The sequence below is a fragment of the Enhydra lutris genome, unplaced genomic scaffold (genome assembly GCF_002288905.1).
Source record: "Enhydra lutris kenyoni isolate GAN:26980312 unplaced genomic scaffold, ASM228890v2 scaffoldscaffold74, whole genome shotgun sequence".
NCBI classification, from domain to species: Eukaryota; Metazoa; Chordata; class Mammalia; order Carnivora; family Mustelidae; genus Enhydra; species Enhydra lutris.
The window spans coordinates 5417645-5431899 of NW_019154158.1; the positions used below are offsets into that span (position 1 = coordinate 5417645).

Sequence of the window (14255 nt, forward strand, 5' to 3'; positions counted from 1 at the left end):
CTCACTTACTCCACTAATGTTGCTTACTTTTGTCAAAGACAGAGTCAGTACAGTTCAGCTCATGGTACTCAGACAGCAATACCAACCATCGGACCTTGTTGCTGAGACCAGCCTGGGCCCATGATTGGGGCCTTCCTTAGGTTCCTCTGAGAGGGGGAAATGTGGAGGCTGAGAAAAATTAAGGCCATCCCACCTCAGGTTTAGCCTTAGTGTAAGTACAGCCATCTTAGCTCCGGCAGCCATCTCAGACCCCTGTGCCCAAGGGCTGAACTTTCCCCTACTTTACTTTAGTTCTAAGGATCCCCACCCTGCTTTAGTAACAGGGTTCCAGAGACCCCCACCCTGCTTTAATAACAGGAACTCATAAATACCCCTGCCTTAACTAAGCTCGGCGTCCAAGTCCCTACTCCGCTGTGTCGGGTATACTTGGGTCCAAGCTTAAGCTTGTTGAATAAACCCTGGTGTGATTACATCGGTGTTGGCTCCTTGCTGGTCTCTCCGACGCGAAAACTGGGGTATAACAGTGGGAGGTGGGGCCTGGGCAGGGGTCCCCAGGGGCGCTGGAGGAGAGCGGAGTCTCCGCCGTGCTTTGGCCCGCCCCACCGGCTCCCGGCCCCGCCGTTGGGGGGCGCTGCCTCCTCCCGGGCGGCTGGGGGCGCTGCGGCCAAGCGGCGGGGGGCGCTGCCTCCTCCGGGACGGCGGGGGGCGCTGCGGGCCGGGCGGCGGGGGCGGCCCGGACCGGCGCGGCGAGAGGCGCGGCGGATGGAGAGTCTGGCCGCGGCCGGCGGCGCCGCCTCCTTGTCGGGCCAGGCACGGCGGGCCGGGGCCTTTGTGTGAGGCGGCGGTGGCGATGGTGCTCGGGCCCCGCGGAGCCGGGTAAGCGCGGCGGGGCCGAGGGCTGACCCAGGTCGAGGCCCGACCCCCGTCCCGGCCTTTCTCTCGCTCTCGCGGGGCTCCCTCCTGCCCGCTCCCGTCGGCCGGACCCATCATACCCGGCCGCGCGCCGACCCCGGCGGGTCCCGCCGCCCATCCTTTCGCTCCCGTCTGGCCCGGCGCCCCCGGAGCCGCCCCGGCGGGATCCCCTGCCGCTTGGGGAGCGACCGAGGTGCTCGGTGGCCCCCGGATGGAGCACCCTGGCCCGATCCAACCCTGTTCTTGCTGGGTTTGACCCTCCAGAGGAGAGACTGCGGCACCACGGGATTGTTGGGGTGCCTTCTCGGAAGTTCCCAGTGTGCCCCCCTTCCCACCCTCCACTCAGGCTTGCCAGTGCCCCGACCTGATGTGTGGCCGCCAGGGCCCGGGAGACGCTTCCCTGTATCCCAACAAAGCGCAGAAGCTTCTTGGACCCCAGAAAAAGTTGGGAGTTTGTAGAGGTGGTGAGGTGGAGAAAGGGGCTGTGTTGCGCGGGGCGAGTGCTGAGACTGAAGGAGAATGCAGCTAGCTTGTCTTCCTCACTCATGCAGGACTGGGTCGGGGGGAGTGGGATCTAGCAAGCTTTTAGGAGTCTTGCCAGTATAATTAGATGCCCTCTTGGGGCATTAAGTAAGTCTTTTCGTTCTGATCAGCATATGCATAGATCCCAAAAACGGTGGTTAAAAAAAAAAAAGGCATATGTAAGTAATAGTAAATGCTACAGTGTATTCTATTTTGCTTTATTTCTTTGGGTCTTCAGTGTTTTAGCTTAATCTTAAGCATGCGGAGGAGGAGACAGCAGTATCTGGATGGCTCTGGGTTACGGTAAGACAAGAGACTAGGCAGGTAGGTGGTTTAGGGAGGGAGAGATCAGAACTCATGAATGAGCAAGAGGTCTATTTAGGGACTGGAAGGTGAGAGCATTGATAAGAAAATAAAAGAGCAACCTTCTCTTGCACTTAGCAGCTAATGGAACTTTGGTAATTATGTTCAAGTACTTTTACGGCATTTGTAAGAGAAGGGAAGGTACTGAACGAGATAGGAAAGCTTGTATTGGGGAAGAAGTTAGGAGATTCATTTGCGCCCTCCATCTGCTAATGAAGTGAGGGATTATGTCCGAGAGGTTGCCTCTGACTTGGCCCTAAGGTACTAGCTTCTGTCCCACCAGGCCTACCCCCTCTCTTACTGACTCTCACAGATGGCGCTATCAGATTTTTTTCAATACTTTCAGGTTTTGTTGTGACCGCTCTGTCTTTGGGAACATGCAGGGAGAGAGATCATTGTCCCGTCACTTGTCCTTGCCCCCGGCAGCATGGAGCAGCTTGGGGTCATCTATGAGGTGTCCCTTGGCTCCTCCCCGCCCAGGGCTCACAAACACTCAGACTGGCGGTATTTTCTTTGGCAGAGCTCCTCGTGTGCAGGGATGTGTTTGGCCATCCATCTCTTCCTTTTGCTGTCCACAGGTGAACCGTGCTGATACAGAGGCAACGTCCTAGGAGCTGCTAAGATGGGCATGAGGATCAAACTGCAAAGCACCAACCACCCCAACAACCTACTCAAGGAACTCAACAAGTGCCGGCTCTCGGAGACCATGTGCGATGTCACCATTGTGGTGGGGAGCCGCTCCTTCCCGGCCCACAAGGCCGTGCTGGCCTGCGCGGCGGGCTACTTCCAGAACCTCTTCCTGAATACAGGGCTGGATGCTGCCAGGACCTACGTGGTGGACTTCATCACCCCTGCCAACTTCGAGAAGATTCTGAGCTTCGTCTACACGTCGGAGCTCTTCACAGACCTGATCAATGTTGGGGTCATCTATGAGGTGGCTGAGCGCCTGGGCATGGAGGATCTCCTCCGGGCCTGTCACTCCACCTTTCCTGACTTGGAGAGCACCGCCGTGGCCAAGCCCCTGACCAGCAGCGGGGAGAGCCACTCTGGTACCCAGAGTTGTAGCTCGGCAGAACCTGCCTGTCCGCTTGGAGACCTCCGGGGGGGTGGGGAGCACTTCGGTCCTGATAGGAACTATGTGTTACCTAGTGATGCTGGAGGAAGCTGTAAAGAGGAAGAGAGAAATGTCACCAGTGACACTAACCATAGCTTGCCTCTGTCGCAGCAGCCCATGCCGCCAAAGACGGAAGACCATGACGGCCCTGCTCCTTTCAACCCCGTCCCTAGTCTGGTGACTCAGCCGGTCCTAGGCGCCGTCAGCATGGGCATCCAAACCAGCGTGAGCTCTTGTCAGCCGTACAAGGTTCAGAGCAACGGAGACTTCAGCAAAAACAGCTTCTTCCCCCCTGACCGTGCAATTGACATTACCCCTGGGACCAACTCGTGTCTGAGCAATAGCGACCACTCCAAAGATCCGGGCTTCGGTCAGATGGATGAGCTCCAGCTGGACGAACTGGGGGATGATGACTTGCAGTTTGAAGACCCCACCGAGGAGATAGGCACAGCCGAGGAGGTGATTGAGTTGAGTGACGACAGTGAGGATGAGCTGACTTTTGGCGAGAGTGACAACCGGGAGAATAAGGCCATGCCCTGCCAGGTGTGCAAGAAAGTTCTAGAGCCCAACATTCAGCTCATCCGACAGCATGCTCGGGACCATGTGGACCTGCTGACAGGCAACTGCAAGGTCTGCGAAACCCACTTCCAGGACCGAAACTCCAGGGTGACCCACGTTCTGTCCCACATCGGCATTTTCCTCTTCTCCTGCGACATGTGTGAAACTAAGTTCTTTACCCAGTGGCAGCTTACCCTCCACCGACGGGATGGGATATTTGAGAACAACATCATTGTCCACCCCAACGACCCCCTCTCTGGGAAGCTGGCTCTCTTTTCTGGGGCAGCCGCTGCAGAGTTGAAGTGCGCTGCCTGTGGGAAGGCACTGGCCAGAGATTTCCATGCAGTCCGAGGACACATCCTTGACCATCTGCACCTGAAGGGCCAGGCCTGCAGTGTCTGTGACCAGCGCCACCTCAACCTCTGCAGCCTCATGTGGCACACGCTGTCCCACCTGGGCATTTCCGTCTTCTCCTGCTCTGTCTGTGCAAACAGTTTCGTGGACTGGCACCTTCTAGAGAAGCACATGGCCGTGCACCAAAGCCTGGAGGATGCCCTCTTCCGCTGCCACCTGTGCGGCCAGAGCTTCAAGTCAGAGGCCGCCTACCGCTACCACGTGAGCCAGCACAAATGCGGCAGTGGCCTTGACGCCCGGCCCACCGCGGGGCTGCAGCACCCCACTCTCCAGAAGCGGAAGCTGCCGGCGGAGGAGTTCCTGAGTGAGGAACTGGCTCTGCAGGGCCAGCCCGGGAACAGCAAGTATAGCTGCAAGGTCTGTGGCAAAAGGTTTGCCCACACGAGTGAGTTCAACTACCACCGGCGCATCCATACGGGCGAGAAGCCGTACCAGTGTAAGGTGTGCCACAAGTTCTTCCGAGGCCGCTCGACCATCAAGTGCCACCTGAAGACGCACTCGGGGGCCCTCATGTACCGTTGCACAGTCTGTGGCCACTACAGCTCCACGCTCAACCTCATGAGCAAGCACGTGGGCGTGCACAAAGGCAGCCTCCCACCTGACTTCACCATTGAGCAGACCTTCATGTACATTATCCATTCCAAAGAGGCGGAGAAGAACCCGGACAGCTGACTGGGTCCCCGCGGAGCCAAGGGCAGCTCCCAGGCAGCAGCCAGGACGTTGATATTCTAATGGCTGTTGGGCCCTCTGCAGTTTCAATTTGGCCTTGCTAGGAAATTCTGTTCTGTCTTGTGTTAAAAGAGGAAGAAAGAGCACACAAGCTGTTACTGTTTTTGAGAAGCAATGGCCCTATCATGTTTACCTCCTTATCTGTTCTTGCCCACGGTGGGCTGTGTTTTTGAGTCTTCGGAGGCCGGGCTTGGGATCTGGTCAGGCAGTTGATGTCAACTAGATCCCCTGACTAGATCCCCTCTCCACACCTCTCAAGTTTTAGTTTACTGATAGGTATTTATGCTGCTAAGAATCCAACCAACAGCCTCACTGAATAGAGGAGGTGGAGAGAGGTTTTCACTGTGGGTATTATTGCCAGATTTCCAACTGGGATGCCCAGCTCTGAGAGAGATTTGGGGAATGTGGTCTTTCAGAAAAGACTAGTCTGCAGGGCAGCTCACTTCAGGCACCAGGCCCGGCCCTCAGCAGGGAAAAGGCAGATGGGACGGCGGCGCCTGCTCGTTTCCATGCTCTCATCTGCTGGGGGGGAGAGGAAAATCTTTCGGCAGCTAGATCCAAACTGGGGGCAGAACTTTCTGTTTAGGTCAGAAAGCTTTGGGATGAATCCTTGCTGGTCAGAAGAGGTGTCCTCCAGGTCCGCCGGAAGTGGCAGCCTGGACGGACAGGAAGGGAGTCTTCTCTTTTCTCCTCGATTCCAAAGAAATAAGATTTTATGGCGTTGTAGCCCAGGTGGTTGGTTAGGCCTTCCCTGTGGGGCAAAGAGGACAGGGAGCCCTTTGATACAGTCATCTGTCATCTGGCTACCTCCGTCGACCTTGAGTTTCCTGGTGGAGAGGTGGGGATGTCTCTGACAGCAGCAACCTTGCCTTAATTTACATCCAGTCTCCCACCTAGAAGTGTGTTTGACCTGTGGTGTAGATGAGAAGACCCCACGGGGTGGCAGAGTGATGGACTGTGAGCCCTTCAGGATCGAAGGGACCCGAGTGTGTAACGGGATGTGCGGTCTTTCTGTCCCAGTCGGGTAACCTGTTGTTTACTTTGTGCTAACTGCCAGGAGCTTTGGCAGCTCACCTTTGACCTGCTGGAATTTATCCTGATCTGTCATTGCATCGCCACCAGGGGGCGTTATTGGACGGCAGCTGGTGCAGGCCTGCCCCAGGTGGCTGGGATGGAGTCTGCCCAGTCCTTGGGGCTGGTTGCTCCATTCTTTGTGGCTTTTGAGGGGTTCTTGCCCAAAGAAGGCTTGAGGGAGAGGGCCTTCGGATCCCGCATATTCACAAGGTAGCACCTCAGTAACTCATACTACCTCAGCCTGCTCAGGCGAGCTCTGGGAGTCCCTGGCCTAGGCCCTGACACTGCCCTTGGGGGGACTCAGCAGCACCCGGGCTGTTTCACAAGCGAGTGGTTTTAATTAACTCACAGAGCCTTTTGGAACATTGATATTTATTTATTTTTGCTTTTATATACATAGTACCCAGCATCTCTTTTGGATAAGTGACTTAAGGAAAATGAGTTTCTCCCCAGTGAGTAGCCATAGTCCAGGGGACGGTCCTGGCCAGAGGTTTGGAAATGGGGGCTCGGACTCAGGGAGAAGGTGTCTAGCCTTTAAACAAGCGACTCCTTTTCTTTCTGTCCAGATAGTCTCTTGCAGAATAAGCCCAGGGAACCCTTTAGGTAATGGATGTGAGTTCTAGAAAGTTGGAGCTTATTAAATTCCTCGGCCTTTCCTGCATGCGCTTGAGTAGATAGGGGACCGGGTTGAGGGGAACAAGTTAAATGAAGGAACTTTTTGCACATTTTCTCATCCTTCCTAAACTTGGAAAGCTATATTAAGACACACAGGCAAGCCAAAGTTCCGTCCCTGTCGGACTTGCTGCCTCTCTCTCTAGCCCTAAATTGGTAAAGCCTCCCAGTTGGGGTGCCTGGCTCTCTGGTGGGGTGACTGTTACATGAAGGGATGTGTACCAGTGGCCGCTTTTCGCCATCGAACTTGTTATTCGTCCCCTCAGGTCATTCTTGTCAAGAAAGCAGTGCTGAGACTTTCTGTCCCTGACTGGCTTCTCCCTTTCTTTTCCCGCACTGACCGTTGGAAATTTTAAGAAGGCGAATGTGTGGAAGACCGCCGTCAAGTATCTGCTAAGCTTTTGAAGGCTGAGTGATCCCTCCTAGACTGTCAATGAGGACCAATTTTTGAACGGTCAGATTTGAGAGAGGTGGTACTTACTGGAACCCAGCCAGCTGGCCAAGCATGGATCAGTGTGCTGGAGAAACCCTTTTCCTTAACGGAGGGCATCGTGGATGCTGGGTAGTCTGTATACTTAACCTGAAACTGTGAAGTTTTCCCTTTTTACCAGTAAACCAAAAAGCAAATCCTTGAACCTTGCCCCTGAAACACTAAACAAAAAGCTGCACCCCCTGATCGTCCTGAGGCCAAGCGCTTGATTGGGGGGTGGGGGGTTGGTTGCGGTCAGATGTGTAGCAGGGGTCAGTAGCTTGTGAGGCTCACTGACCAAACCCCATTTCTCTGCTTGTCCCCATATTCACACCTGACCCCTCCCCCTGTTTAGAGTCATGTTTGCTGCCTCCACCTCCAGCTCACCCTTTTCCGAACTGTTTTACTTGAAACTCTATGTTGTGGCAAAGGGCACTCTGGGATCCCTGGTCGAAGGTATTCATTTTATTTTGAGTTTTTTAAACTTTTTCAGCCTTCTGTTTTGTTGCCTCTCTGCCTTGGAGCCCAGTTTAGCAGTCTGCTGTAATGTTCTGAGGTTCTCTCTGACCCCCTGAATGTCTTTTCTCCTCCCCCTTCTTCTCTGTTGTTCTGTACTCAGGACCAGCTACATAATTTGCAGAGTCCTTTGTTTAAAAATGAAGAATTTCAAGATGGCGACTGTAGAGCATTAAATCAGGCACGAGGCTATTCCTGACCTGTTTCTTAAGGGAAGAAGGTAATACTTGCATAGCACGTCAGAATAAATAGCAGAGGCTGCTTTTGGCCACAGGAAGGGGTCCGTCTCCCGCCTCTCCTGTGAGCCGGTGCTGGCTTGCTAATGCCGTAGTGCCTGCTGGGAAGCTCTGCTACATTTTAGTATTTGGTCCCACATTTTAAGATCCCAGGGAGTCTCTATAGTTTATGGCTAGGTGGAAAGAAAGGAGGTGGGGGTTGGGCCCGGGTGACCCCTAAGAACCAGGAAATGGGTAAACTCTTTTTTTTACTTTATTCCCTTCTGATCCATCAGCACCCCTTTGTCTCCAGGACAAAACTTTGGGCCTAAATACCTTCTCCCAGTCAGGTTTTGCTACTGATGAATTTTCTTTGTCTTCTAGCCTCTTACTGTGCCCTGTTCCTGAGACTACTCAACTTTGGAAGTGAATTTAAATCCTTTTCTAGGTGGACACTGATTTTGTTGGTGTGGGAGTGGGCTGTGGAGAAGTCTGCCCGTCCGGATGTCCCCTCACATCCTTTGCTTCAGTCCTGCCCTGATTGGGTCAGGAAGCCGGGGGCACACAGCATTCATTTCACTGTCATCACTCATCGGCAAACTTAACATCAGAATGAAAATGAAACTGTTTTGATTTTGCTGTTTCTTTAACACCCTTCCCCTGTCCAGTCCACCCTTCCCTCCCACCTCTGCTAGTGAAAGTCTCTTATGAAACCGAGAAGAGTTGTTGACGCCTAACTTCCTTCCATTAAATTAATAAGTACTGACCTCCTAATATTTAAGTGTTTACTATCTATTGCTGTAAAGTTTTGTATATTTTGTAAACTTCTTTTCCCAAATAGTAGATGTCTAAAATCGTTGTACATCTGATTCTTTTATATTCCATTGTTCGGCACAAAGTGTGGTTTTTATTTAGAATAAAAAAAGGAAACTTGAAACAGGAATTCTTTTCCTCTTGACTGGGGTTACTCTGTCCCTTGAGTTCAGAAGATTGGGGCCCAACACTCGGTAGCGGCAGCATTGTGCTCAGCAGATGCCAGGATTCTTTTTAAAGGATTTTCTTTATTAGAGCATGAGCAGAGGGGAGGGGCAGAGGGAGAGGGAGAAGCAGACTCCCCACTGAGCCCAGAGCCCAACTTGGGGCTCAATCCCAGGACCCTGAGATCATGACCTGAGCCGAAGGCAGAAGCTTAACTAACTGAGTCACCCAGGCACCCCTGATGCCAGGATTCTTTCGGGTAGCACAGTTTCTTTTCCTTTTTTTTTTTTTTTTTTAAGATTTTATTTATTTGAGAGAGAGAAAAAGCACAAGCTGGGAGGGAGGCAGAGGGAGAGAGAGAAGCAAGCTCCCTGCTGAGCAGGGAGCCCGACACAGGGCTCAATCCCAGGACCCTGAGATCATGAACTGAGCTGAAGACAGATGCTTAACCAACTGAGCCACCCAGGCACCCCCCCCCCCCCCACAGGTTTCCTTTCCTGTAGCTGGAGTTCCCCGGGGTTAACCTGTTGACCTGTTTTTAGTGGCAAACTAATTCAATAGCCCAGCCTTTCCAGGGGAAACCTCCCTGGGGGGATCTGTTGGCCCAGAGAGTAGTGGACTCTGCTCATGTCTAGTTGGGCTAGAGGTTCAGCCTCAGATTGTCCTGCCAGTGCCATCTGATTCACTGATGTGGCATGTCCGGGCGGACAGAGGCAGACTCAGAGGAGGTGGAAGTTTGGCATGGTCTCATGGGGTTGTTAACAAACGTACCTCCACAAGGAAGGAGCTAGACATCAGAAGTTGGGGCGTGACGTGGTCCATCTGGTCTCCACACGTGGGTCAGGTGTGGCGCCGGTCAGGGCTCAGAGAATGCCAAACAGAGGAGTCTTGCCGCTGTCAGCATACCCTGGGCTCTGGCCTCCCAAGCCCCTAAGGAGGTATTCCTGCCACCCAGGGTGATAACGTGTTGCCAAAGAAATCCTTGAGAAGAGTGAGCCCCTGGGGGGCTGGTGTCCCAGGTAACCCAGGAGGTGACAGATGTGACATTGGGTTCCCTTTAGGAAACTTCTGGAGCTTCAAGTCAGCAGAGGCAGTGATAAGGGCATCAGATTTGGGCTTGGTTTTTAAGATTTTTTTTTTTTAATTTATTTATTTGTCGGAGAGAGAGGAACAAGAGTGAGCACAGGCAGAAGAGTGGCAGGCAGAGGCAGAGGGAGAAGCAGGCTCCCTGCCAAGCAAGGATCCCGATGTGGGACTCAATCCCAGGATACCGGGATCATGACCCGAGCTGAAGGCAGCTGCTTAACCAACTGAGCCACCCAGGCATCCCTTGGGCTTGGTTTTTATTTTTATTTTTATTTACTTATTTTTTTAAAAGATTTTATTTACTTATTTGAGACACAGAGATCACAAGTAGGCAGAGAGGCAGGCAGAGAGAGGGAGAGAGGAGGAAGCAGGCTCCCCACCAAGCAGAGAGTCCGATGCGGGGCTCCATCCCAGGACCCTGAGATCATGACCTGAGCCAAAGGCAGAGGCTTAACCCACTGAGCCACCCAGGCACCCCTGGGCTTGGTTTTTATATGGGCACAAAGGAGGAAAGTCTTTTTTAATGCATTTTGTGTATTGTTCGGTTAATCCCTTCCTGCAACCCCAAGTCACAACCCGGACTGTCCTGGCTGAAAAAGCCTTCAGCTCTGTGCCACGGAGCAGCTGCCTGTCGCTTAAGACCCTTTTGGATTTGGGTCCGGCGAGCAGGATTGCAGCCGCATTTCCCTCTGTGCCCCTGACAGATGGGTACATACACTATCAGAGCACATGTTTAGTGCATCAGATAAATGCAGTTCTCAGATTTCTAAAGGCGTGACGTGCTCCAGGTCAGTGAATGGTTATTCCAAGTGAAACATTCCAGAAATACTGAGCTCTTGAGCAGAGCAGAGGCCGTCAGTGATTATGTTCACAAACCCTTTATTCTGCTCGGGCGGGGTTAGGACACCAAGCACTTGGAACTAGTGGGCTGGGGACCGGTTCTTAGATTTTTCCTTCACGGACATGGTCCTAGATTCCCAAACTGATAAATGAGTCTTTTCCAGAAGACCTACTTGTCAACAAGAAGGCTTCTTTTCCTATTTATAGGACAAGCGTGAATAGAAGTAAGTTGCTCGACAGGAAAATTAATGGAAGACCTGGCCTGGGAGAATGAAGTTTAAGGGTGAGGATTGACTTAGAATACCAGAGCTCTGCCTTGTGACAGAATCGGAAAATTTCTACTTCCCCATCCCCTGCTCAGGGGACAAGGGCTGAGGGACAGAGCCTCTGGGAGCGTCTGCCGCTGCCTCTCCCAAGGTCTGCTGTCAGGATGGATGTCCCTTGATATTTTCCCATGATCCAGAGAGAAAGGGAGGGATGGGGGTGGATTTCTGATAGCATCTCTTCCTAGAAGTCTGGAAATGTCCTACATCTGAAGGCGGGAGCAGGTGGGCTCCAAGGAGCATCGACTCTGGGATGGCTCCTCTGCTTCGTGGGGAGGAAAGCAGAATGGATGAAGGGGAGAGTATCAGCAAGGAAATGGAGCCACTTCCTGGATGGTGGGGGTGGGGCACCAGACCTCTGCTTCACCCCCTCCATCCATCATATCACCGAGGATGCTAGGAAACTGCTGAGGCCTCCTGGTTCCTTGGCCTCTGACCGCTTGTCCTCACAGCCTGCACAGTGTGGTGAGGTGGGGGGTGGGGGGGAATCAGCAAACACACAAGTACAAAAGGAAAGTTGTGGGAGGTCCCCGGGGAGCACACTCTTTCCGGCCAGGGTGATTGTTGAAATGAGTGTGTCAAGTTTCTGCTGAGCCTCTCTTTAGCCTATCCCAGCTGGAAGTACAGATTTTGGAAAGAGCCAGAGTCACGTCTGTCTCTGTTACTTATTTCACCATTTTCCCTGAGTGTCTTCTTGAGTCCTGAGGATTGAAACCAACAGGACACCACCAAAGACCTATTCTCTGCCCCTCCCTGCCCCCCCTCCTCCCCATCTCACTTTTATAAGACATACTCAAAATTGACCGTAAGCATTTTGGCCCTTCCCCTCACTCCCCCCAAAATCTCTCACTTACACCCGCAGCTTTCTTCTTCACTGATGGAGAGTGGGATCTACACTGAGGGGCGGAGAGGGGTGAGGTCCTTGGCGCCTACCGGTTCAGGCTTGGTGGTCCTGGGGGCCTGCCGTAGCAGGCTGGGCGCCCTCCTTGGTGATGATGATGGAATGCTGAGTGGAAGAGGAGGAGGACGAGGAAGCCCGTCTGTCCGCCCTGGCCCGGGCCTTGGGAAGGTAATGGACCACGGCGCTCAGCAGCTGGTCCCGGAATCTCGGGCTGAGGAAGTTGTAAAGGATAGGGTTGACCACACAGTGGAGCATGGCGAAGCAGTCGATGACATCGTAGAAGAAGTACAGCAGGTGGACCAGGTAGCAGTGGAGGACGATGTGGGTCCCGTGAAGTGTGAGCAGGAGCAGGGTCACGTGGTAGGGCAGCCAGCAGATGGCGAAGATGACCACGTAGGCGCACACCAGGAGGCAGTGGCGCCGGCCTTCAGGCCATCCCGCCTGCCGAAGCCGGCAGGCCGTGAGCACGTTGAAGACCACCATGAGCGGGAAGGGCAGTAGGAAGCCCAGGATGGTGGTGCACATGGCCACGGCCAGGGCCCACGTGCTGTAGGTTTCAAAGGGCGCCATGAAGAGGCACATGGGCTCAGAGCTCTCTACCAGCTGGATGTGCACCACCTCGGGCAGTGGGATGATCGCCGAGAGGACCCAGACTCCTGCGCACACTGCGCGCCGCATTTGGTGCTGGTGGCGCTGCCAGGAGGGTGACGTGCTGGTAAGGGTGACGTAGCGGTCGATGCTGAGGCACACCAGGAAGAAGATGCTGCTGTACATGTTGGCAAAGTAGAAGTAGTGTGTGAAGCGGCAGGAGAAGCTGCCCCAGAGCCAGGTGTAGTCCAGCATGACCTCCAGCATCCACACGGGCAGAGACAGGACGATGCCCAGGTCTGCGATGGCCATGTTGAGGATGTAGAGGTTCAGCAGCCCTGCCCGGCCCAAGCAGCGCCAGCTGACCCATATCACCAGGAGGTTCTCCACCAGGCCCACCACAAAGATGGCCAGGTAGAGGACAAAGAGGATCACCTGCTTGGTGTCCTCTCGGAGCTCCATGTGGCACTCGGGCAAGGTGTGGTTGAAGAAGGAGAGCAGCTCATTCCAGTTGTGGATCTCTCCAAAGTCACTAGCAGGTGCCGTGGTGAAGCCTTCTGTGGGGGCAGGTGCCATGTTGTCCTTGACCGACATTAGGACTGGTGCACGCCTGGTGGGGAGAAGAGAGGGTTGGAAGAGAACAGAGACCTCGAAAGCAGCCTTAGGTCTCAAGTTAGTGGGCCACAGGGACCAGGAGGCTTTCGGAAAGGATTCTGGGTCTGAAGAGGCAAGAGAGAGAGTTTTAATGTACAGACTGTGGAGAACTAGTATGCAGCTCACTTGCCGGCCTTGACCTGCGAGCCAAGATGTTTTGTTAGGACTCGGTGGCTCGAGAGACAAGAGCTATTTGTGCCCAGCCAGATTCCTTCCCAGCCTGGGGGGCCCCACCGTAGCTCGGGCCACAGGCTGGCTCCGACCTCTACTTCTCTCCTGGAACCTCACCTTTTAGCCCTTTCACCTGGGCCTTCCTTAGGAAGTCTACTCTGTCTCACCTTCGGGCTATGGATATGGGACACACACACACACACACACACACACACACACACACACACACACCTCTCATTTATCCCCGGGGACATCTGTGGGTCATGCCCAAAAAAGTCAGTTTGTCTTCAAGCCCTGATTCCCTTCTTTCCTAAGAGGGAGATACCCACCTGCGTTTCTGTCAGGAGCGCTTCTGGTCTGGGCTGTTGCAGAGCCGTGAGGAGACTGGAGGGCCGATGGCCGTGGGGCTGGCTTCGCTGTGGGCTTCAGGGCCGTCCTTCTCATCCGGGAAGCAGTATCACTGGCTGAGGCTCCATGGGAGAGGGTCAGGGTTTTTCCTGCCTTCCCCCAATGCAGATAGAGGGGAAGTCACAGCAGATGACCCGTGTGCCAGTGGCAGGGAGGAGTCAGGCTGCAAGCACGAAGATCCGGACTCCTAACTCACCAGCTGTGTGAATTTACCTCTTTAAGCCTCAGTTGTCTCCTCTGCAAAATGGGACAATACTGTCTACTAATAGGGGTGTTGTGGGAATTCAGTGAGCCCACAAGGTGAAGTGTTTAGCACAGGGCCAGACCTGTGGTAAATGCTTTACCTACGTTTCTGTTTTCCACTCTGAGTGGGCTTGGAATCCCGCTCTCCCCTGTCTGTTGATTCCTACTAAAGCAAAACTGGATGGGGGTGGGCAGGCGAAAATAAATCCGAAAATCAGCCAGACTTTCAGTCATGCTGCCTTTCCCCACTGCCTTGCACCCACCCTGCATTTGGGCTCTGAGGGAGAGAATCTGGAGAGAGAGGGAAGACTGAACGGGGGGTGGGGGGTGGAAAGGGGGCTGCATTGAACTTCAGGGAGTTTCCTGGGGGGGGGCGGGGAGAGCAGCATCCTTCCCCTGCTGCTTCACACTTCTCACGAAGTGTGGCCAAGGATGGGTCAGGAGAGGCAGGTAGACACCACGCTTCTCTCCTTCCAAGCCATGGGCGAAGGCTTAGAGCCCATGG

General features: G+C 53.9%; 2 protein-coding genes across 2 annotated transcripts; one reads left to right on the forward strand and one right to left on the reverse strand.

The window, feature by feature from the left end:
- The first annotated feature begins 2088 nt into the window (after positions 1-2088).
- On the forward strand, positions 2089-8578 carry LOC111160226 (zinc finger and BTB domain containing 39). The gene has a single exon (XM_022523136.1). It carries the CDS (start codon positions 2420-2422, stop codon positions 4553-4555), a length of 2136 nt encoding a protein of 711 aa, XP_022378844.1. The 5' UTR covers positions 2089-2419; the 3' UTR covers positions 4556-8578.
- Positions 8579-10067: 1489 nt separating this feature from the next.
- On the reverse strand, positions 10068-13619 carry LOC111160192 (G protein-coupled receptor 182). The gene is made up of 2 exons (XM_022523095.1): positions 13429-13619; positions 10068-12884 (listed from the first exon to the last, which is right to left on the reverse strand). Exon 2 carries the CDS (start codon positions 12866-12868, stop codon positions 11723-11725), a length of 1146 nt encoding a protein of 381 aa, XP_022378803.1. The 5' UTR covers positions 12869-12884; positions 13429-13619; the 3' UTR covers positions 10068-11722.
- Between the last annotated feature and the right edge of the window lie 636 nt (positions 13620-14255).

Bases quoted from the DNA above. Each gene is read 5' to 3' on its own strand.
- LOC111160226 (XM_022523136.1), top strand. From the start codon at position 2,420: ATGGGCATGAGGATCAAACTGCAAAGCACCAACCACCCCAACAACCTA.
- LOC111160192 (XM_022523095.1), bottom strand. From the start codon at position 12,868: ATGTCGGTCAAGGACAACATGGCACCTGCCCCCACAGAAGGCTTCACC.